This window comes from Sminthopsis crassicaudata, chromosome 2, assembly GCF_048593235.1.
Source record: "Sminthopsis crassicaudata isolate SCR6 chromosome 2, ASM4859323v1, whole genome shotgun sequence".
NCBI lineage: Eukaryota > Metazoa > Chordata > Mammalia > Dasyuromorphia > Dasyuridae > Sminthopsis > Sminthopsis crassicaudata.
Genome location: NC_133618.1, coordinates 600,317,580 through 600,342,426, shown reverse-complemented (window position 1 = coordinate 600,342,426; position 24,847 = coordinate 600,317,580). Strand labels below are relative to the sequence as shown.

At 34.4% G+C, this 24,847-nt stretch overlaps 1 protein-coding gene across 1 annotated transcript in view; it reads right to left on the bottom strand.

Annotated features, from left to right (window-relative positions):
- Positions 1–402: 402 nt before the first annotated feature.
- LOC141552985 (scavenger receptor cysteine-rich domain-containing protein DMBT1-like) overlaps positions 403–24,847 on the bottom strand; it is a 62,848-nt gene continuing 38,403 nt past the window's right edge. Inside the window, exons 16-21 of the mRNA XM_074284862.1 lie at positions 22,857–23,174; positions 22,344–22,415; positions 8,417–8,734; positions 8,172–8,201; positions 1,017–1,046; positions 403–539 (exon numbers count right to left, since the gene is read on the bottom strand). Coding sequence (XP_074140963.1) covers positions 403–539; positions 1,017–1,046; positions 8,172–8,201; positions 8,417–8,734; positions 22,344–22,415; positions 22,857–23,174 — 905 coding nt within the window. The remainder of the gene's footprint in view (positions 540–1,016; positions 1,047–8,171; positions 8,202–8,416; positions 8,735–22,343; positions 22,416–22,856; positions 23,175–24,847) is intronic.

Here is a 24,847-nt window from a genome sequence, read left to right as displayed (position 1 = left end):
GATAGATTAGTAATTGCTGCCCTTTGTGAGCTAATCAAAGCAAGTGATAGAGGCAGGGAATGAGACACACATTGTAAGTCCTCATTTCCAACCATTGGATCCCAGACCTGCTTATATTTATAAAAGAGAGAGATATTTATTGTACTTGGTGCTTCACTGGGGAGATTCTCTGTAATCCATTCTTCATAGCCAAAGCCATCATTTAGTGCTGAAGGCAACACGTGGAAACTGTTTTCTTATTATAAAATCCTTTTTTGGTGGGTGATAATATTAATAACGATGCCTTTCATGTATTTTATAACTTTCAAAATATTTGCTTGTGCTCTTATATAAAATCCTTTTTTTGATGATAATAATATTATTAACTACTTTTTTGAAATGAGGAAACCAAGGCTCACAATACTAAAAGACTTCTTTCCAGTACATGACTACTAAGTGGCCTTCTCCAAATTCTATCTGTTCTACCATGTTGTCGCCAGCAGCATTGGCTGTATTGGAACTTATGCACATAAAGGCAGCCCAAATGTCCCTTTCGATCTCTGTAAAACTCACATAGGGATCAGATAGGTGATACCATAAAACATAGAGACCCTAGGCGAGGACATTTAGAGCCATCTCCAGTGGTCCTGATCTAGATCTGGCCACTGGCCACTGATGGTTCTAGAGGAGAAGTGAGTCTGGTGACCTTGCACAGCCCTCCCTCACTTAAATCCGGTGTACTTGCATGTTATGGCCTTATTTCTCTGAAGTCTTGCTCCTCTTTCAGAATGAAGGACAAACAACAAACTCTGTGTGACATTGGGCAAGTCACTTAACCCTATTTGCCTCCATTTCCTCATCCAGATGTGCTGGAGAAGAAAGAGGCAAATCATTTCAGTATCTTTTTCAAGAAAACCCAAATAGTGTCGTGAAGAGTTGGATACAAGTGGAATGACTGAACACCAATAACAATAACACATATATATTTAGATCATTTGGTAGCTATTTTTTTTTCATTCATATATAATGTGTCCTACCTGTGGGTTGAGAATTTGAAGAATCAGCACCTATCAGTGAGAAAAAGACAGAAATAACATTAGTATGTCTATTTTAATGTCTCTAGGACTCCATCATTATATTATCTTTTATAATATAATTGACAAAATGAGAAATAGTAGTTAGAGAGAAATAAAAGAGTAAGTCTCATCAGACAACTCCAGGATTTTTCTGATGATCAGTTATGGATAAGGGAACTGCTCCAAAATATGTCTCTTCTCTGTACATTATAGTGTTGAGAACAACTTTTCCTGAGATTACTCCAAAGCCTACTACCTTCATGAGACCAAGTGTATTTATACTCTAATTCTTGGCTTAAAACACCACCTCGATTTTTCTCCCAAAGATTGTTTTACACGGTTTCCCAGGTTCACTGGTAGAGAACTTTGACACATATGAAAATCTTTCAGATCTATCAGTTAGCTTCATTGTGTTGTCATCCAAGAACTTCAATAATGAGATTTAGGACAGTAGGTATTTAATCGATGCGTATTGACTGACTTACTATTTTAGGGATGTAGCATGTGTAGTATGGAGAAGGCAATGCTGAATTTGAAGAAGAGGAAGAAGAATGAGAGAATACAATTGAAAGAAAACTTTGCTTTGGAGTGACAAGACTTGGCTTTAAATTCCATCTCTGTACTTTATATGTAGATAATTAGTTATTAATCTTAATTTTCTCATCTGTAAAATGAGAGGGTTGGACAAAATGGCTTCCGAGGTAATTTCCAGCCCCAGAGCTATGAAGTCCTATTACGTGAGTTCAAATCCATGTCTACCATTTATCAATGGCAAATGGATAACAGGCAAGTTAATTCTTCTCTGTTAGCAATACTAGGAGGGAATTGGACTAGATCATCTTAAAGGTACATTTCAGCTATAATTCTGAGCATTTTTCTTGAGCTGTACTTCCCTCCCATCTTTCACTACATGTATGGAATCCTCTCCTTCCTCATTTCTGCCTGCTGATTTCCATACTTTCTTGAAAATCCTAGCTAAAATTTTACCTTCTTCAAGAAGTTTTTCTTCATCCTGCTTAATTCTAGTGTCTTCCTTCTGAGATGACCTCCCATTTGTCCAGCTCATATCTTATTTATACATAATTGTTTACATGTTGTCTCTCCCTTTACATTGAGTCTTTTTTCCTTTTTTTTTTAATCCCCAGCAATTAGCACATGCCTGACATATAGCAGGTACTTAATTAGTATTTATTGACTAACTGAATAAATATATGATCTTGTGATTCTATAAACATTCATTTATTCATCCATCCAACTGTCCATCCATTTATTCATCCTTTGTCAATTAAATATCAATTAGAAACTAAATATAAATATAAAACAGCATTGGAGAGATGAAGAAATTAATTAAAGATGATTTAAACCCTTTTGGAAAAAAATCTAGCAAGGGGGTTACACAAAGATACAATACAGTACTATTCCTGATATTGTAGAATATAATGCAAATCAAGGTGGTATAAAGTAGTATGAAGAGATGGATAAAGGAAAGACTGTACCCACTGCATTCACAGTTATTGTGAAAGGTTCACAATATTTAACAATCAGAAGGCAAATCAACTAATTAATCTCAATAGGAACTTTGCTTCTTCTCTGCTTGCTTAATTTAACAAGATTATCCCCTGGAATAATATTCCCAGCTAATTCATTCTCTGTAACTTTTTCCATGAGTACAGGAAAAACTGTAAAATTTCACAAAGGGATGGAATTGGAAAAATGAGACTGTTTCACAAATTTCCAAAGGAACATTAATCTCTGAGGGCAGAGGCACTGTGGTTTGGGGTACTGGAAACAGCAGAAGTTCATGTCTTGATATTATTTACTAATTACATAACCTTGATTTTGAGTAGGCCATTTAACTTCCCAGAAATTTAATTTCTTGTCAGTAAAGTGGAGATTATAATACCTGATCTGCCTGTTTTCCAAGGATAATGTGATGATCCTTTGAGATAATGGATTTTGGAAGCAATTCAAAAATCGTAGAGTGCTATTTAAATAAAAATATTATTATATGAACAAATTTGATTCCCTTATTTTGGAGAATGTGTGAATTTAAGGATGTAGATTTGTGGGGTCCAAAGATGTTATGAAATTGACATGATGATAATTCAAAAAAATAGAGCTATAGAAACTAAATGCCTAAAAGGCAGTGAATTAAACAAAAGTATCACCTTATCTTCTGATAAATGGGATGTATGAAGGACTGCACTCTCTTTTGAAAGTATTAGAGCAGCTATTCTCATAGCTGGTAATGTGACCAAATGGAGATACTATCATCCTATTAGCACCTTAGATAAAGTCCTGTTCTCTGTAATGTCCAATTTGTCTCTTTATCACAAACACTCTCCTAATGGAAAAAAGTGAGGCATTTGGAGTTGGAAGCCCTGGGATCAAATCCTAGGTTATTAACTGTTCAATTGAGAAGTTACTTAATGTTAGTGGGCCTCAGTTTCCTTAGGTATAAAATTCAGGAAATAAAACTTATAGCATCTACCTTGGGGGTAATTTATGTGAGGCGCGAATGAGAGAGAATGAACGCCAAAATTCTTTATACAAATGCAAAGGGTTTGTTCTTATTAATATTTATAATGAGAAAAAGTTGTCTCTCCAGCTAAACTATAAGTTTCTGGTGGATGTTTAGTTTAGTTTGTCCTTTAGGTCCTGAAATAAAACCAGAACTATAAACTAGTTGTCCCCAAAATGTGTTAATAGCTTTTATCACATTATTAATATCTATTACTACTGAATAGTTTTTATGACATGAAGATAAAGAAAAATATGTAACCTGAGAAGTATACTTCCTATAGATAAATAAAAGTAGATGGGTTTAAAGTCCTTTTTGGGGAAGAAACAGTGGGGAAAGATGCCCTGATCTTAGAGGCCTCTTTTTCAATACCCAGCATTTAGCACTATGCCTGGTACATAGTAGATATTTAATAATTTTTTAAAATTGAATTGAACTGAAGTTTGTCTTTTGGTGCATACTGTTGGGCAAATTATTTACTCTCTTATTACCCCAAGCAACACTTTTAAGTCTATAGGTTGAATAGTTACATATCTGAGCAGGTAGAGAGGATTTCTTAACTGAAAATTCTCTAGAAAAATAAAATCTCAGGTTTAGACCAAAAAAGAAAAATCAAGTGTATTCAACTCAAAATCTTTCCATAGGGACCAGGACACTCTGAACACCTTTATAACATTCATCTTGTTCAAAATATTCCAATCCTTTGATACTGCATAAATCAGACTCTCTCATCCAAGGGACTATTTAGCCAAATGAGGTCATGTCTTCAAAAACTAAAACCTAGGGAATATTAAGGAAAATATTACAGAAATATCTCCAAGTATATTCGTGTATTTGTCATATAGATGCTAACTGTCAGGTTATATTTAAGCACCCAGATGTTTAACATTTTGAAGAATCTAAATAATATGAGTCTCTTTTTTCACTCACTATAGGTTGTTCAATTAATTAAGTCATGTCTGATTTTTAGTAGTTGGCAAAGATACTGGAATGGTTTCTCATTTCCTCTTTAGTTCATTTTGCAGATGAGGAAACTGAGGCAAAAAGAATCAGGTAACTTGCCCAGGGTCACATAGCTAGTAAGTATCTGAAGTCACACTTGAACTCAGGGATATGCATCTTCCTGACTCCAACTCTGGTACTCTATATATAACACATTGTACCATCCTATTACATAAAGAGAATCAAAAGAATATTTAGCAAGTTCAATAACATATGTCATCTCCTGGTTTTGTAACAATTAAAGAGTCAATACCTCTGTGCATATGTGAGTGTGTGTGTGTGTGTGTGTGTGTGTGAGAGAGAGAGAGAGAGAGAGAGAGAGAGAGAGAGAGAGAGAGAGAGAGACAGAGAGACAGAGAGACAGAGAGACAGAGAGAGACAGAGAGAGACAGAGAGAGAAATAGAGAGAGAGACAGACAGACAGACAGAGACAGAGACAGAGACAGAGACAGTCCCCCAGGTTCCTTGGTAGTGAACTTCCATACGTCCTGAAAATCTTCTGGTTTCATTCACAAGTCTCACTGATAAAACATCATCTAAGGAGACACAAATGATGACTCCTGGCATAATCTCTGAGGACATCAAGCTGCTTCTAATTCTCTTCTAGAGCTTCTTTGTGGTCTCTCAACAGCTAATGGGTCATTACTCTAAAGTAAGGGAACCAAGGTGTTAACTTAATAGCGTATAGCATCCTTCCTGGCAGCTTCTCTCCAATGGAAGGATAATTCTGGATGATAATAACAATGAAAAACTCATTTTTATCATTGATGTAAGATTAAGTAGCCGTAGAGAGACCATGTGGCATTAAACAGGAAGTTGAATTGGGGATTCAGGGGAAAGCTGGGCTTAAATCCTATCATTGGCAAAATCTTGCTGTGCCCCTTGGACCTCTCCAAGACTATCAGTCTACATTGGCAGAGGAAGTTCTGAAATTATAAGTATGATCCTATGAAAACAAAAACAGGATAGGTGCAATCATTTAATTTGGAATGGGATTTTCCCACAAAAATCACTGAAAGTGATAAGAAGTAACCACTTCTTGGTTGCTATCCTTCATTCTCTAGTAGGACGAAAATGATCTCTTTATGTTGGGTGTCAAAGTACATTGTGTTCAACACTGGTTGATCAGATTAAAACAAGCTCAGAAAGCCCTACCATAGGTCAGGTGCAAAAAATCCCCTTGAACATTTGGATTGGTAATGTCTCTAAATTTGCACATCTCACATTTCTCAACAAGGAGTAACTAGCTGGAGATCGGCAGAGTATAAGAATTAGAAATTCCAGGTCTGGACTCCGAAAGATCTGGGTCTAAGATGTCTCTGATACATGCTAGTTGTGTGATTCTGGACAAATAACTGTATCTCTCTGTGATACTTTTGTTATTCAGTCATCTTTAGTTGTGTCCAAGGCTCTATTTGGGGGTTTTCTTGGAGTGGTTTGCCATTTACTTCTCTAACTCAGTCTGCAGATGAGGAAACTGAGGCAAACCGCGTTAAGTGAGTTGCCTCGTGTCACATAGCCTAATGAGGCTAGATTTAAATTCATTAGCATGTGTCTTCCTTGCTCTGCACACGGCACTACCTAGGTGCCTGAAGAACTCACTAAAAGTCTAAGTTGCAAAGTAGTTGCTGATTTGCATTGATTTTCTCCTTGGGAATTCCCTGCAGTAATTAAGTCACAGGTCTATCTGTTCCTTCAAAAAATAATTAACAGGAGAATCTGACCTCAACTCCTTCCCCAATTATGAAGGATAAGTAAATTGCCAGGATTTACATAATGCTTACTTTGTGTCAGTTATTGTGCTAAACAACAATCAAGTCCCTGTAGAATTCTATCAACTTTGAATTCCATTAGGCTGTTAATTTTCATGAGAATATTCTAACACCTTTATTCATGCAAAATGCCAGAATCTCAAAGCTGCAAAGGATCTCAAAGCATGCATCAAAAGTGCACATCCCACCTCTGCCTTAAGATTTCTTATGAAGAGAAGTCCACCTTTCACAAAGGAAGGCCATTTTAGTAAGCTATCATTGTTTAGAAGTTTGTTTTTTGTTTTTTGTTTTTTTTTTGCTATAAAAATCTGCTTCTGCAACATTGCTTTAGATGATGCTCTCTAAGATTAAAGAACACGTTTGGACCACTCTTCTGGACCATAGTTCTTCAAATACTTGATAGCCATTGCTCTCCTAATAAAGCTTTTTTTTTCCTCCCTGATAAATGTGCCCAGTGTCCTCTAGATCCCTTGTCATAAAGTGATGAAAATTTCTTTGGGTAGATTCTATTTTTGAAGGAATGAGTAGATAGACCTGTGACTTAATGATGGCATTAATAAATATTTATGCATGTAATCTGGGAATGAATTGCATTTTTATTGAAGTATTGTTAGCAACATTAATTTTTCATTTATATCCACATTTAAAAGACAGTCATGTCTTCAATTTTCATATGTATTTATGTAAACATTCAATATTAACAAAATATTTATGATTGCTAATTGTGTTTGGTATGATTTTATTCTCATTGATTAATGACTTAAAATATGTTGATTTATCATTGCAATGGTTGTGTTATATCATCTGATGAAATATTCACATGGTATTAGTTGGATTATATTTTCTTATGTATAGTTTATTTTCTTATTGTGTTTCATATATTTTATTGTTTTAAATATTTGCTCAATGAAATAATCATATCTATGGCATTTTCTTGTTCTATTAGTCTAATAACTTTGTCTGAAAAAAGTAAATGAAATTAGTTTGGCCTAACCTATTCTTGATGAAATCATGCTGGCTATTAGTGATCACCTTTTCTTTTCTTGCTCACATACATCCCTTTAATAATATATTTTATAATTTTGCCAGAAATTGAATTCAAGCTCTTATTAGTCTCCTCAAGGGACTACTTAGTAGAATGAGGTAATGTCTCTACAGTCATATTCTGTGCAATATATAAGGAAAATGTTTTCAACATAGCTGTCAACTTATCCTTTGGGGGAATGTTAATAATCACTTGCATGTTTTCGAGTTTCCAGACTTTAAATTACTTTCACAAACATCACTGTGAGAAAGATGGAGCAATTATTCTCATTTTAACAATGAAGAATTAGATAGTAAAATGCATAGATTTGTTCAAGATTATGCTGTTAATAAGTGATATGCCCCAAATTCATTTCCTCTGACTCTAATTATGACTTCATTGAGCAAATATTTAAAACAGTAAAATATATGAAACACAATAAGAAATCAAGCTATATGCACAAAAATATAATCTACTAATGCCATGCAAATATTTCATCAGATGATATGCCACAACCATTGCAATGATAAATCAACATATTTTAAAAGTCATTAGTCAATGAGAATAAAATCATACCAAACACAAAATTATATCAATAAGTTAGCACTCATATTTATAGTGCTATGACTCTATTTATTATACCTGCTGTCTCTTGAGAAAAGAAACATTTATAGACTTGGCACTGTTTAAACAATCTAGATGATTTGAAATTTATGCATATATACATAAATTCTTGCAAAGTCCTTTTTCTTTAAGTAATTTTGATCACAAGAGAATTTAAATGTCCCTCATCATACCTGTTGTTGGAGCATGAGAAGAATCATCACCTGTGATTATGACAAAAAACAGAGAATATTAAAATACATCAACCAAAGATCATGTAACAAATTCCTATGTATTGATTATACGAAAAACAATAAGCACAATCTCTTCATTTTGAGAGAATGTATGTTAATTACATGTTCTGTGGCTCTCCTGAATCTAGTACATCATCATTCTTGGACTAAATGAATTGAGAAAATGCAGAAAAAAATAAATAAACCTGAGCAGATGACCCCAGCATCTTCCTGATGCCCACAGTTGTGTGCATCCCAGCCAAGATGAGGGCACTGCCCCAGGTGACTTTCTTTCCCTGTGCACTGCACATCGTCCAGAAGGATTTTTCCTGAGCCTGCTCCAAAGTGGGCCCCTCCCAGGGCCCAGGTGGACTGGCCACACTCCAACTGTCTGCACACCACATCAGCTCCATTCCTGTCCCAGAGATCATCACACACAGTCCCCCAGATTCCTTGGTAGTGAACTTCCACACGTCCTGAACACCTTCCGGTTCCATTCACAAGTCTCACTGATATAACATCATCTAAGGAAATTTAATGGTGAGAATTCATGTAATTTCTGTGATATTAAAGGGGCTGAGGCTCATCTTATTTTTTCTCAATCCCCTATAATTGTGTAAATCTGGGAACCAGGACTTTATTTTTCCCAGGCTCAAATACATTTATTTTTTCTTGATTTGGAATATCATTTCTGGATGAAACCTCTTACTTTTAACCTAAGAGCTACGGAAGGGAAGATATTTGTAAATAGTATGGCAAAATGATGACATGTCAAATGACAACTGCTTATTATTCTCCCTAGTGGCCACAACATTCACAAATGTCCTCTACAATCTAATACTTAATGTGCAATAAGAAAATTGAATTTACACACATATATTGTATCTAGGTTATACTGTAACACATGTAAAATGTATGGGATTGCCTGTCATCTAGGGGAGGGAGTAGAGGGAGGGAGGGGATAATTTGGAAAAATGAATACAAGGGATAATGTTATAAAAAAATACTCATGCATATATACTGTCAAAAATTTATAATTATAAAATTAAAAAAATAAAATTTAAAAATGTGAGAAAAAATGTCCTCTACAAGTTGCTGGTGCAAATAACATTATCTCCATTTAAAAGATGAGTTATTTAGTTTCAGAGAGGTGAGATGATCTCTTTAAGATCACCCAGTAAGTTAGGGTCAAAGTCAAGACTTGCTACTTATTTTAAATTCACCATTTTAATGAACCTTTGTATATACATAAAATTTCTTTAGAAAGAAAACATTCAAATTGCCTTTCATAAATTTAGACTACAGAAAATTAATTCCAGCATTCAAGATGACAGCTTTCTTGTTAAGTAGGAGCTTTCCCATCAAATGAAAAAGTAACAAAGTACATACAACAACAATAACAAAATTAGCAAAATCCAGTAGCAGAGAAAATGGGGGGAAATATTTTAAAGTTTACCTTTCTAAATATAAGTTTTTCCATAACATACTGTGTGTCATGTTGGCAACAAAACAACTGATACGCAGTTTCTTGTTGATGTTTCTCAAATAGCTGGACACTAGAACCTATAACTTGCTCTACCTTCCTGCCTATGTTTTCTCCAATCCCAATAGCACTAAAGTAGTTACAGACAGGAGCCTGGGTGAAAATATCTCAGTTCAGTATTTGAAATGGCTATACAAGTGTCATAATGACTTATCTGCTAACTGAACATTATCAGGTTCTTACACATATGGAGGGTCTAATTAATACTTCGTGATTGATTAAAAAGTCAAAAATCATGAAAATTATTATATTTTAAAAGTTTGTTAACTGTTTCCACTCTTCAATTTTTGGCTTGGCTTCCTTAAATAGAGAGGCAGGAAGCTTTTCCATTGCAGCACAACTGAACAATTTTAGATAGACTCCTCATAACTTTAAAATATTTACCTTGGCTACACACTCCATGTGAACAGTTTAAACATCTATAAGTCCCATAAACGTGGAATGAACTACTAAGTTTGATGAGGTAATGCTTTGAATAGCCACATCTTTAGCTACATTTGAGGAGAGGAATGCAGGAATTTCTCCACCTGGGAAAGTCTTTTTTATGAAATATCCAGATGTCAAATAAATCGCTGAACTTTTCAGCTTGCATCCAGCTGTGTAACTGCTCTAACTTGTCTCCATGAAGATTTAGCATAAATAATATGATATATACAAAGTGTTATTTGAGTGTCTTTTTTCATTTCCTTTTTCTGTCTTATTGGCTTATAGGCTCAAAAGCCTTTCTTGCCTCATCTTTATTGGATTAATTCAGATGAAATAAAATTGACAGTTTTGCCTTATGTGAACCAAATAATCTATAGATTGAATTTTTTTTCATTTTTATCATTTTTTTATACCAACCAATGTGCTATGTACACATAAAATGGACCCCCCTCTGTGGGCTAGAAGGCATGTAAGGAATATTGAAATTATATATCAAGGATGGTTCTCTCAAGAAAGGATGGTGCATGATGATTTCTGAGATTTAGAATCACAAATCTCCTAGCTTTAAAATTGGAAAGGATCTAGGAAATCAATGTCCAAATTCTGCATTTTACAGATAAAGACATCTGAAAATAAGGTTAAGTGACTTGATGAGGGTTACACAGTTTGTGCTGTTTGAGGCTATATTTGAATTCATTAAATTGAGTCTTCCTGACTTCAGACCTGGTGCTCTATTTACTGAAACACGTAGCTGGCCAATCTTACCAATTAGACATGTCCAAATCAGGAATATGTTGCCTTCAACATGTGAGGTCCCACTTACTAGGAAAGTTTCAAGCAGAAGCTAGAAAAGCACTTGTTGGGGATGTTCTAGTGGGTATTCCTTCTGTGTATGGATCCAACTAAATGCCTGGTGAGAATCTTTCCAGCTCTCACATTCTATGGTTTTGTACTAATAGCTTCTCTGCTCATTCTCAAAGCTTTTCTTACTTGTCAATCTCAACTCAGCTATTCATTGTTGGTAGAGTTCTGGGCTCAGAATCAGAAAGACTTCCTCATATTTTTTCTAGTTGTACGATCCTCTGCAAATCACATTTGAACCACTGATGCCTCGGTTTTCTCAACTATAAATGGGAATAATAGCAGTACCTACTTCACAGACTTGTTATAAAGTTTAAATAAGATAATTTATCTTGAAAGTTTTGAATCTTAAAAATACTTTATACATGTATTAGCTAACTTATATGTCATTGCCTTTGGACACTTGTGTGCACCTCCATGCCATGATGAAATACTGGTATAAGATTTAATTTTGTGGAAGTGTTTTTTTTTATTCTATGCACTAGTAAATTTTGATGATTAATGGGCCATATGAAGGCTTACTTTAAAAAAATTCCTAAGTCACTATGTAATTTCTGCAAGTCTATCCATCATGAAGTAGTTTTTCTTTAAGTATTGAATACTTCTTTTATGTCTTTCTAAAATGATACACTCTTCCCTACAGCAATAGTGGCACTTATATAGGGCTTTAGGTTTGTAACACACACCATTACCTTGGTCCTTATTATAACTATGTAAGATAGGTATTTGTCATTATATCAATTTTATGAATGAAGAAATAGAAACTGATAGACATTGATTAACTTGCCCAAGATCACATATTTAGTAAGTATTAAAGACAAGATTTGAACTCACAGGTTTCTTATGCAACCCGGCAGCTAGGTAGCATAGTGGATAGAGTGCTATACCTGGAGTCAATAGTCCTGCGATAGACTCCAATATTTACTAGTTGTATGTTCTTGGGCAAGTCACTTAATCCTGTTTGCCTCAGTTTCCTTATTTATAATGAGCTGTGGAAGGAAATGGCAAACCATTCCAATATCTTTGTGAGACCCCCCAAATGGGCCACAAAAAGTCAGGCTTGAATGAAAAAATGACTAAACAACAACAAACACTTTCCTCATTCCAAGTCCAATGCTTTCTCCACTGCGCTATTACCTGACTCTAGCAAGAGTCTGATCATTCTCAGTCACAGAAATGAGAGGCACTGTGGATTTAAATAGTAAAGGACTGAACAGTCATGTATTTTTAAGTGCTAATATAATTGAACAAATTATGATAATTTTTTTAAAGTGAAATATTTTGTTTTTAAATATGGTCATGGCACAAGTTTTATATTACATTTATAGTAAATACAAGTGATTAGCATGTGGAGTAAATCTTGGAAGAAATATGAAGATCCACAAACACCAAAAAGAAGAAAAATAGAGAATTTTGCTATTTTGTTTGATCCCTTCTACTTCCACAAGAAGATAGAATAAAGTGGGTGAAAAGGGTTAATAAGGGAGGTGATACTTCACATGTCACAATCTTAAAATTTCTATAAACTCAATTTAATTGTTGATCCTTTAAACGTGTGGAGAAGAAAATGACAAACTACTCCAGTATCTTTGCCAAGAAAATTCCAAATGGGGTCATGAAGAGTTGAACATGAATGAAAAATAGCTGAAAAACACTCTAAATATGAGGGAAACTAAGTGGATTAGTGGATTAGTGGCCTGGAAGCAGGAAGACCTGTCTTTCTAAATTCAAACTTGGTCTCAGACACTTACTAGTTGTTTGACCCTGGAAAAGTCACTTAATCATCATGTTTGTCTCAGTTACCTCAACCGTGAAATGAGTTGGAAATGGAAATTGCAAAGCACTCCAGTATCTTTGTCAAGAAAACCCCAAATGTGGTCATGAAAGAAGAGTTAGACATAACTGAAATAAGTAAAGAATAAAACTCCAAATGAGACAACTTTGTTGAACAAATAAGCCAATATACCATTGGAAGAACTGAACCTCTTTTATATTAACATCCTTATTATAAGCAAACTAGAAAACATAAGGAAATTGAAGCTAAATGGGGGACAGATCACAGGTTCTCAGAAAGAAATTGGTAAAGTTCATTTCCTAGCACTCACATCCAAACAATATGAAAAATATGACAAGGGGCCAGAAACCAACTCCTTTAGCAAATTCATAATCTCCTTCACAATAGGAGAATTATGGAAGTCAAGAGCTTACAGAATCTTACAGAGAAGGACCTTGCAAATAGTATCAGCAAGAAGAGTGTGTACAAAAAACTAAGAATGCAGTCCAATTAAGCCTGATCATCCCAAGAGCTTTTAAAAGAGAAGCTTGAAGAACAACAGAGAGGGGAGCAAATCTATGAGCATTTTATAACAGATTTCCTGTTAGTAGTAATAACTAAGTCAATGATATTGACTCACTTAATTACAAGGAAGTAGAGATTATATTACTTCACACACACACACACACACACACACACACACACACACCACACAACATTCCAACTAACTCAAATTACTAGCTCTTCCCCAGACTTGACATTTCATCATCTTTCATGAGTTTTCATGTGTTGATTCCCATATCCCTTCCCAGCTTTATTTTGTAGAATTTCCTTCAAGATTAAGTTTAAGGGCCGCCTCCCATTCAAATTTTCCCTAAACCCATAATCCCAGTTCTTAGTAAATTCTTCTTTTTATCTTGCATTTACTTATATATCTACATGTTCTATTATTCTAAAAATATTCCTTCTGGGCAAAAACTATGACAACTTCATCTAATCTTCATTGTAGTGCTTTAGATTCTTAAATTTTGTGGGGGTTTAGGGTAGAATGAAAAGATGTATGTTTACCAAAGATCTTTACTAAATGGAATAATGAGGCTTTTCCTATTTCTCTTTGAAAGGGACATTATACTGATTAATTGAACCAAAGTCCACAAAAGAGTTTCTTCTCTGATATCCTTGGCCACAACAAATGGATCTAGCAATCTAGTCTATTCAAGAAAAAAAAAGCGAGTAAAGAAGGCATATTGCCCAGCTTCCAAAATGCAACAGTATTAGATTTAGTTAGTATATGATTTAATTAGTCTATCAGTACATCTTTCTTGGACACTGCATATGGTTGATAAGGTGGGCACAGAACTCATGAATAGGAGGAGATCAAGATGAATTATATTTGGGCAATTAAACAGCAATAACAAGGATGTCACTGTGTTCTCTGACACTAAACCATGTATATATTTTTAATATTGATATTCCCCTGTTGATGTTACATAGAAGTGCATAATGACATTTCATGTTCTTTGAAGACTCAAAATTGTAGTCAACTCAAAGGACAACAAAGAAAAATTCACGGTAGTATAAAAGGCCCACAATGCATTATCTATGGTGTCCTGAGTAACACTACTTTGCTTCCTTATGCATTTTAACAAGGGAGAATTATGGGAAGAGCATCTATGAAAATAACTATTGTTAAAAAACCAACCAAAAGGCATCTATTTATCCATCTCCAAAGCATTTAATAAGTAGCTATTTTATATGCTAGAGATACAAAAACAAAAACAAAATGGTTCCTTCTCTCAAAATGCTTATATTCTATGTTTTGTAGGAATGGGATGGGAGGAAGACATCAAAGATATAGATAAATACATATTAAAAAATTGGGGGGGGGGAAATAATACTGGTGATTGGAGGAATTTGTGTGGATCTTTTATACAAAATAAAGATTCTAAGAGGTAAAGCTGAGAAAAGCATGCATCCTAGGCATGAAGGACTTACAGTCTGTACCTTTGAATAAGACACTGTATGTAGAGGGAACAGTGAGCAGGTCAATTTGGCTGAACTGCAGTGGAATAATGTGTAGTGGAAAGTCTGGAAAAAAGTAGACTACAACTAGGTTGTGAGGGGCTTTTAATGCCACAGGCATTTGTATTTCCTCTCAGAGATAATGAAGACTCATTGGAGCTCTTGAACAGGGGAGAGACATGGTTAATTCTATGTATTAGAGTTATCCATTTAGTAGCCATCTGGAAGATGGTTTGGAGAGTGATGAAACCTGAGTCAGGGAGACCAATTAGGAGGTTGTTGAGAGTCCAGATGAAAGGCAATGAGGGCCTCTATCTAGGAGAGTGAATTTTCAGTAGAAATCTTCAATTTTTAAAAACTTTTTAAAGAATTCTGTACTTTTTACACTGTTTTTTAAAAATTCTTCAAGTTTTACAATAGATTCAGGTTTTTTTATATAACCACTTAATCTATAGAGTTGGGTTAAAAGATTGTCAATATGTTATTTTTAGAAAAACAAACAAAATCATTTATATCCATGTTTTACAAAATATATTTAGACAGAATTCAATTATGAATTCTGATTTTTTACAAATATATTTGGACAATTTAGATAGGATTCAATTTTGAATAATCCTGCTCTTGTACTTTTAAGAAATGGCTTAAGGTCCTGCATTTTGGTTAACCATAATTTTCTTTTGCCTGCTTAGTAAATGAGTGAACCCCCTACATTCTTAGCTCCACGCAAAACTTGGGGGGGAAAGTTTGAGTTGTGAATGCTTAGCATCCTATATTCTGATGTATATCACCTCTGTGTTAGACATAAAGATATCTTTATCTTAAGATAAAGATTTTAATCTTTGGAAATAGAGTAATGTGAATCATTATCAAATTATCCATCTAACTGTATTTTGTACTTGGTTGTTGTAACAATGAATAAATACTAACTTTCTACCTCCTTTTATCATTGAATACAAAATATCTTTCCTTGTGTCACCTCTGGTGCGTGTCTTTAAGATATTTTTCCCATCTTTTGTTTCAATCCTTAAAAAATAAGCTTTTTTTTGTACCAATGAGATAGAATGGCAATGGAAAGTTTGTGGAATTTGGAGTTACAATTCAGACTCTGATTCTTATTACTTGCATAATTTTGGGTGTTCATGGTTCTGTACTTCATTTTCCTTATCTGTAAAATTAAGGGGCTGGTTTAGATAGTTTCTAAAGGCCTTTTCTACATCTCTGTGTTGCTATAATACTATGGGTAAGTGACCCAAATTCCCCACTATTTCCTATATGAGATTTAAACTATATTCAAAGAAGAAATTCAGTGTAGTGGCTACCAGACTACTCAAGGATTAAACAAGAAGCTCATATAATCACTCCTGATCTCAAAGTTCTACAACTTCCTCAATTTTGGCCTACTCCAGTTATCACCAAACAATGTAATTTACTATGAAATGTTTTTAAGAGCTCTATTTGCACAAATTTTAAAGAATCTACACAAATTTGTCCTCAGAAACTAATGTATTGCTCATCTCCAACAGAGTGGTTAGTGTACATGGAAAATGAATTGTAAAAGTTGACAGGGTTTTCAGTCACTCAAATTTTGCTACTCACACAAAAACTAAAGACCTGTAATACTCAGGATCTTCCAAAGGCAAATAAACTACAACTCAAAGACTCCTTGCTATAATCGCTATGATAAGAATGTCCAAATCTATTTATATACATGTGAAAAATACATTCACCATATAATTATTTTGTAAAAATTTCTCTCAACTTTTCTCTTTTTTTCTCTCAACTTCAGAATACTGATTCTTCTTTTATATGTACAAGTCTTTTCTCTCCTTGGGTAGGGGATGACAGGAAGAAACACTCTTGCAGACTCATATCTACCCATATATTTAATATGAAACTTCTTAAATTTGTGCCTTTATTTCATTGTTACTTACTTTCTTAATTTCTAGTTGCTATCCTGAAGAAATTGATCTTTTAAAATAACTAACTAAAGACCTTATTACAAAGTCCAAGGATCTTTTCTCCATTCTTGGCTTTCATTCTTTACCCCATTCTCCTACATTAACCATTATTCTTTTTTCCTTTTGGTTTTATTATGATATAATATACTATGCCTGGCCTTCCAGTCACCCCTTCTTTCTCTTTCATTTTGCCTCCTAAATGTGGAAATTTATCAAGTTATCATCCTTGGCCTTTCATTCTTATTCCACTATACACTTTCATGAAGAAACCTTCTACCATCATGACTTCAACTATTTCCTCTTTGCTGATGACTTTTAAGTATTTGTCTTTAGTTGTGTCATCACAAATCCTCATTCTGTGTTTCTCGGTGCCTATTTGACATCTATATTTGAATTTCTTATTGTCACCTCAGAATTTAATATAAAATATTTCATTAAACATCTTTTCCTATCAAACAGCTTTCCTTTCCAATTTACCTGTGTTAGACAATAGCACTAATAAAAATTTTGTAGCAGCCTTTTTTGTAATGGCAAGGAACTAAAAATTGAGCGGATGCCCATCAGAGGGGAATGGCTGAATATGAAGATAATAGAACGTTATTGTTCAATAAAAAATGATGCGCAGGCTGATTTCAGAAAAGCCTGGAAAGACTTACACAAACTGATGATGAGTGAAGTGAGCAGAACCAGGAGAACACTGTACACAGTTATGACAAGATTATGTTATGATTGACTATAATAGATTTAGCTCTTCTAAACAATGTAATGATTCCCATGGTAATTGGATTCCAAGATAATTACAGTGTTGGGATGGGAAATGCCATCCATATCAAAAAAGAGAACTATGGAGACAGAATGTGAATTGAAGCACTTTTTTGTTTATTTGCTTTTTCTTTCTCATATTTTCTCCTCTTTTGGTTTGTTTTTTCTTTGTACAACAAGACAAATATAAAAATATGCTTAAAAGGATTGCACACATTTAAACTACATCAGATTGCTTGTTGTATTGGGCAGGGGAGAAAAATGTGAAATACAAAGTCTTACAGAATTAATGTTTAGATGTATTTGGAAAAATATAATACTCAAATAAAAACAAGTCAGTGGAACTGTTATTCATTCTGTATACTGGAAAACTTAGAGTAATATTTGAATAAACTTGCTTATTCATCTCCTGAACTTTATGAGGTACTAATCTTACCACAATCTATTCAGCATATTGCCTTCAGGATAATTTTTTAAAATTCTACTTTTATCATGTCAACATCCTGCTCCATATTCTTCAATGAATATTCATTGCCTACCATATAAGTCTAGACTTCTTCTAAACTCTTCTCTGATGTAATGACACATTACCCTATTTAGAGGAGCTTATACTCAATAATTTATTAACCTACAACTCTGATCAGGTCAGCTTCTTCACTGCTCCCTGAATATAATTCACTTCTTGACTCTATTATTTCTCTTTCATGAAATACTCTTCCCTCTTCTGAATCAAAATTCTCCACTACCTTTGAGGCTCAGCTTAATTATTATCTCTTCCATGAAGACTGATAATTTTAAACTTTTTTGGTGGTCCTCTTCTTCAGAGACATAAGTAGGTGGGACAGTCAAGACTTTATCCCATTGTATTGGAATTTAAAGGTCAATGATAGTACATGAATCTACCAGCACAAAAAAAATTGAGCTTAGTAAAACCAGAAAACTACCATATAGTGAGCTTCTTTTTATGATATCTGTCCTCTAGGGGAGTTCTTCCCTTATTCATCCTCATTCCATCTGCTATCCTCACAGTGACCTTCCTAAAAGCAATTTGAAGTGTGTCCTGGAGAAGAACTTTACTGAGATTATATCAAGGAAGAGACAAAAGGTGATCAAAAGGATGGAGAAAAATATGTTGACCTTATGAAATCCCTGCCCAATGTATCCCTAACAGAGTTTATTTAATTTGAGGTCCTGTTTCTGCCTGCTTGTAAAACTTCTCCCAAAGAATTTTATGACTAGTTATGGTTTTGTTCTTATCTAAACTCTTACAGCACTTAGGAGGTAATAATGAAATTCAGAACTTTATTATAGACTTGCTACTACTGTTCATAACTGTTTTATATATTAGTCTTGCCTCCTTAGATGGAGTTTCTTTAAGGCAGGAGCCATGCCCTATATTTTTTCTTACCACTCCCCCTCCCCACAAAGGTTAGTGCATTAGACAGCAATAAGGTGCTCTATCAGTATTTGTTCATTGTGCTTCCCTTGCATCGGGAAAGAGGTAGTGCATTTTTGGAATGGAGAAGAGAAGAGCATCTTTCACCTTGTGTCCTTTATCACTACTCTACCTGTTTCTCAACTCTGAGGAAAAAGCCATTTAGTGGAAGCAGAGACATAAGATTTTTCATACCTGTTGGTAGAATAGGTGAGGAGTCAGCATCTATTGCTATGAAAATAGAAAGATTATGTTAATGAATTGCCTGAATACTATGTGCTATATAAGTAAATTGTGTAAAGTAAATCAATAATGATAATATTGATGATGGCTTTGATATCAGAAATTGTAGAAGGATTACTTTTTCATGAATATATAATAGATGAATCATATAGATTATGCAATAAAGTACTAATTGTTCAGTTCATAACCCTACTTGTGGTTTTCTTGGCAAAGATAATAGAATAGTTTATTGTTTCCTTCTCCAATTCATGTTAGAGATGAAGAAATTGGGCAAACAGGAGTAAGTAACTTACTCAGGGTCATATTACTAGTATCTGAGACCAGCTTTGAACTCAGGAAGATGAGTTTTACTGAATCTACTGTGCCACTGAGCTGCCCATAACAAAATAGTAGGAATTATTCAATATATCATTGAGAGATAGAGAAGTTTAGAATCTAATAAATAGAAAGAGCTGTGGTTCCATTGGTTAGAAGTATACACCAAAAACTTGGTACTTTTCATGGACTAACAGAAGAAATAATCCCCATACTACAAATACAAACCTCCAAATATTTTAGGAAACTCAACCAATAGACTGTAATGGAACAGGAACAATATTAATTATTAAGTTATGGATGATATTTTTAAAGCAAATGTCATCATATAAAAATCATATAAAATACTCAGACTCCATGGAGTGAAATGTTTTTAAAATATTGGTATAGCAAAGGAAGGAGATCAAAATCATAGAGAAGCAAGATGAGATATACATTATCTCTGCTGGAATTGGACTTTAATGTGATTTCAGTGAGCTTACATTATAATGCTTTCATTCAACTATAAAAATATTTATTCAAATGTGTAATGTTTTTCAGAATATTAAATAAAAAATTACCTGAGAGATACTGGTTTTAGGATTATTTGTATCTAAACCTTCTTGTCAAATTTGAATATGAGACAATGATAATAATAACCTCTTTATATTTTTGTATCATGATTTAGAGTTTACAAAATATTCTCTTCACCTTATTACTATGTGGTAGAAATGTATTATTCTTCTTATTTTTACAGCTGATGAAACTGAATCTCAGAGGGGCTTAGAGATTTACCAACAACTCGTGGCTTATCGATTGAATGCTGGTCATAGAATCTAGAAGATCTGGGTTTAAATCAGGACTTAGATTTACTATCTATATGACCCAATATTGGCAAGCTCTCTTTGGAGGCTCAACTCTCTCATTTATACTATATTACTTTCAGGATTGTTGTGAGGTTCAAATGATACTGTGTATAGAAAACATTTTCAAAATGCTGTAAGAATATAAGTTAATACAGAGGTAAGTAAGTGTTAGGATCAAGTCTCTTGAGTCTCTCAATTTTAAGTCCAAGGTTCTTTCCACTATAGAAATTACCAATACAGAAAAAGAAACAAATTAACATGACAGATGAGTTAATGTATGCTAGTCATTTTTATGCTGTTTATTCCATTTTAATGTGGAGGTCAGGATCTTTTTTTTTTTTTTGCCTTTCTTTGCATTCCCAATGCTTGTCACATAGTAGATACTTAACAAATGTTTGTGGAATGACTATCTGGTGAAAATGTCCTGGGTGGCTCTGGGCCTCATTCACTGTACATTGTTCAAGAGGATTTTTTGACTGCGCCTGCTCCAAAGTAGCCCTATTCTGGGGCTGAAACATACCCTACACTCTCCAGTTGCCTTCATCCTGTCAGCTCTATTCATGTCCCTAAAATTGTCACATTCAGTCCCCTGTATTACTTAGGAGAGAATGTAGCTATATGTTCTGAGCATCTTCCTAAGCCATTTGCTAGCCTCACTACTATCTAGTGGGTCACACAAATGGCTCTATAGTATGTATTTCCCCATGGCATTTAGCCATCATTGGTCCTCACCTAATGGGTTATTTGACCTGCTTGGCATTTTTTTCAGTGTACTGAATTTAAAAGCACCTGTCATGTTACTGATGGCTTAAGGGGAAGTGAAGTGATCATTTTCACTCTTCTCAAATTTCATAATGTTCTCATGTCAAGTAATGGATTCATTACTCAATGATCTGTGTTAATGGTGGATTAAATCCATTGCCAAGATGCATGAAACAACCAGACAGAGGATGTAGGGGTCAGTTATTTCCATCATCCCATTGACATACTAGAATGAACTCAGCAATTTAGTCCATTATTCAGGAACCTTTTGGCAAATGGTCAAGCTTTCTATCACCCAAATTTGGTCTGAAAAGCTATCATAATGGTATCACTATATATATGGATAAGTAGTAGGACTTTTCAATAATTTTACTCTTTCTCAAAGTTTTTCAAACTCCCTCCATTTTTTAAACTTTCATTTTCCTCTTCTCTATGGCCCCAAGCAACAACTTCTTGTGTCTTTTTAATGTAAATGGTTATGGTCCACTTAGAGGCTGAGGTGCTATCTGTACTAATAGGTGAAGTCAGTGGCTCTGCTCTCATTATTAAGAATGGGAAGTAATGAGAGGATGGAAAGATGGGATCTCCATAGTGCACTAAGATGTGAGCTCCAAAAAATGAATTCAGTGGTACCATATTCTAAGAACACCTTAGATTGATTAGGTTAATCAGTGAGTCAACAAACATTTACTAAACATTTATGATATTCTACTCACTGCTCTAAGCACAGGGATATATAGAAAGATCTCTGCTTCAAAGGATCTCCTTTTACTGGAGAAATAGCATGCAAACAGTTATGTACATGCATTCTATATGTCAAGTGCATAGAAAATTAGCTTTCTTCCCCCTTGGAATCTTTTCTCTGGATATTTGAATAGGTTCTGAAGCTGTCTTAAACAGAATTATTGCCTTAAATCTCCTTCAAGATAACCCAATCTACAAATTTCAATCCACACTAGATTCTAGGTGATATCCTCTTTGTAGAAAGGCCTTCTATACTAATTAAAGGGTTGGGCTAGAGGTCATTAAAATCATTTCCAACTCAAATACTGTATGAATTTATGCTGAATTTATGTTTGTCCTGTATGAATTTCTTGTGCTCTTTTTCCTTCAGTGATTCTATCCTAATTTAAAACTATGACTATGAAATGGAAATACTAATAATTCACCTTAAAGATTTGACCTACCTGGTCGTATGGGTATTGAGGAAGCATCTTGGGGACCTGGAGAAGGTTTGAGAATTACTGGATCCTTAGCATCTAAGAAGAAAAGGAGACAAATGTAGTTTTTTTTTGTTTTTTGTTTTTTTGAGGCTGGGGTTAAGTGACTTGCCCAGGGTCACACAGCTAGGAAGTGTTAAGTGTCTGAGACCAGATTTGAACTCAGGTCCTCCTGAATTCAAGGCTGGTGCTCTATCCACTGCAACACCTAGCTACCCCTGACAAATATAGTTTTCAATACCATACATATTGCTACAGCTTCAATGACCTCTTTTATTAGTTAATGAATGGACCATTTGGAAGAGTATTTAATATTGTGCAGGTTATTCTTATTTTGCTTTTAATGCCAGATTTATAAGAGCAAGCAAGGAAACTTAAGCAGTATGATTTTTCCCTAGGTTTTGTTGATCATGTAGAAATATTTTTTAAAAAAATGTTTAAGTTCAGAATAATAAAAATGTAAAAGCAAAAATAATGAACCTGAACAAACGACTCCAGCATCTTCTTGGTGCCCACAGTTGTGTGCATCCCAACCAACATGGGGGCACTGCCCCAGATGACTCTCTTTCCCTGTGCACTGCACGTTGTCCAGAAGGATTTTTCCTAAACCTGCCCCAAAGTGGGCTCCTCCTAGGGCTGAAATGGATTGGCCGCACTTTAGCTGTCTGCACACCACATCAGCTCCATTCTTGTCCCAGAGATCATCACACACAGTCCCCCAGATTCCTTGGTAGTGAACTTCCACACGTCCTGAGCATCTTCCAGATCCATTCACAAGCCTCACTGATATAACATCATCTAAGGAGATATAATAAGGAGAGAAATATTGAAACCCATTTTCCAAAGACAAAATATACTTCACCCCTTCTTTCATTATCCTTTGCTATCCTTTCTCCTCTCAAATCATGGTCTCAGAGTTGCAGATTAATTTGGACCTTCAAAAATGATGCTAAATAATAATATAATCATTCTTTCACATAGTACGGCAAGGTTGAAAGAAATAAACTTAGAAAAAATAAAAAACAATCCACTTCCCTGAGTGGGAAGTTCTTTTAATCTCACTTGACTGACTTCTTTCCTACCTCACATTTCTCTAATTTGGCCAGCTACTGTCACTGTAGCATTTTATAAAATAATACAGTGTAACAATTTCCTTGAGGTTTGCGTGATATTCAAATACTTATTCTTCTTCATGCTGTACAAAGGTCATCAAAGCAACAGAACATTCCCCTGAAGCTTGTATTAAATCACAACATTTTGAGGTAACTTTAAGAAAATAAGACAAGAAACAATATTTTGCCTTGGTAACAACAATACCTATCAGTGTTTAGTTTACACTAGGCACTAATAAGTACTTGCTGAATTGAATGACAAATTGGATCACAAGATGGTCTTTTAATTCATTCTTGGAAATATCATCTAAAATTTAATTCCACAACATTCATTAAGTGCTTCTTAAAGGATCATAGATTTAGGATCAGAAAGTCCCTTAAACACTATTAAATATTATAGCCTCTTCAATTTGTTGATAATGAGCCTGATTTAAAAGAGGGTAAGTATCTAACCCAGCATCACACAGTATGATTTTTGAAGGAGAGTTTGAATTTATCTATCTACCAAGTCACCTAGCTTCTAAAAGACTTCATACTATGATGAGTACCTCTCTGTTAGATGATGGAGATGCAAAATATAAATGATGAAGATAGTGGTGGTAGTGGTGGGTAAATCAGTCCTTGCCTTCAATGAGCTTATATTTTACTGGGAATATAGGATATAAAAGGCAAGCTCAAGAGGCCAGACAGACAAAAACCTAGAAACAAACTTGGAAAGATGGAATGAAGCCAAGTTCTTTAGTGCAATAAATTACAAACTTAGGGGTTTGTATTTTTTTCCTAGAGACAATAGAGAACCAGTAAAAATTTTTGAGTAAGGAAATTCCATGGCCAGATAAAGGTAAAGAATAATATTAAGCATTTTAATGATCTTTGCTAGACAGAAATATATTTACAATAAAATATTTTTTTCTATAATTTTTTGATGATGTTTAATTACATAAGCACCAAATGGCCATTTCAAAGATAAGCATAGAATTCAAGGGCAGATTTATCTGAGGAATATATTTGTGATAACCTAGAATTGGGATCTGCACACATATATATGTGTGTATAGGCATATACATACAGATATACACACTTAAATGGATGAATGGATCAATTGATAGATAATTAGATGCATGGATGGATGGATAGATAAGTACTGGTAGAGAGTCACAATGTCTTTCAATTTTTTCTTATTAGCTTCTAAGGGCTATGGCCTATTCCAATAGTTCTAAACCTTTTCCTCTTCCTGTAACTTTTGTATTTCAATATAATCTTCCTCCTATTCTCTGTAACCCTTGTTCAGTATGAAAAGAAATATAGTTTTTTAGCATTGGTCTTTCATTTCATTATTTCCCAGAAGAATCCATTTCA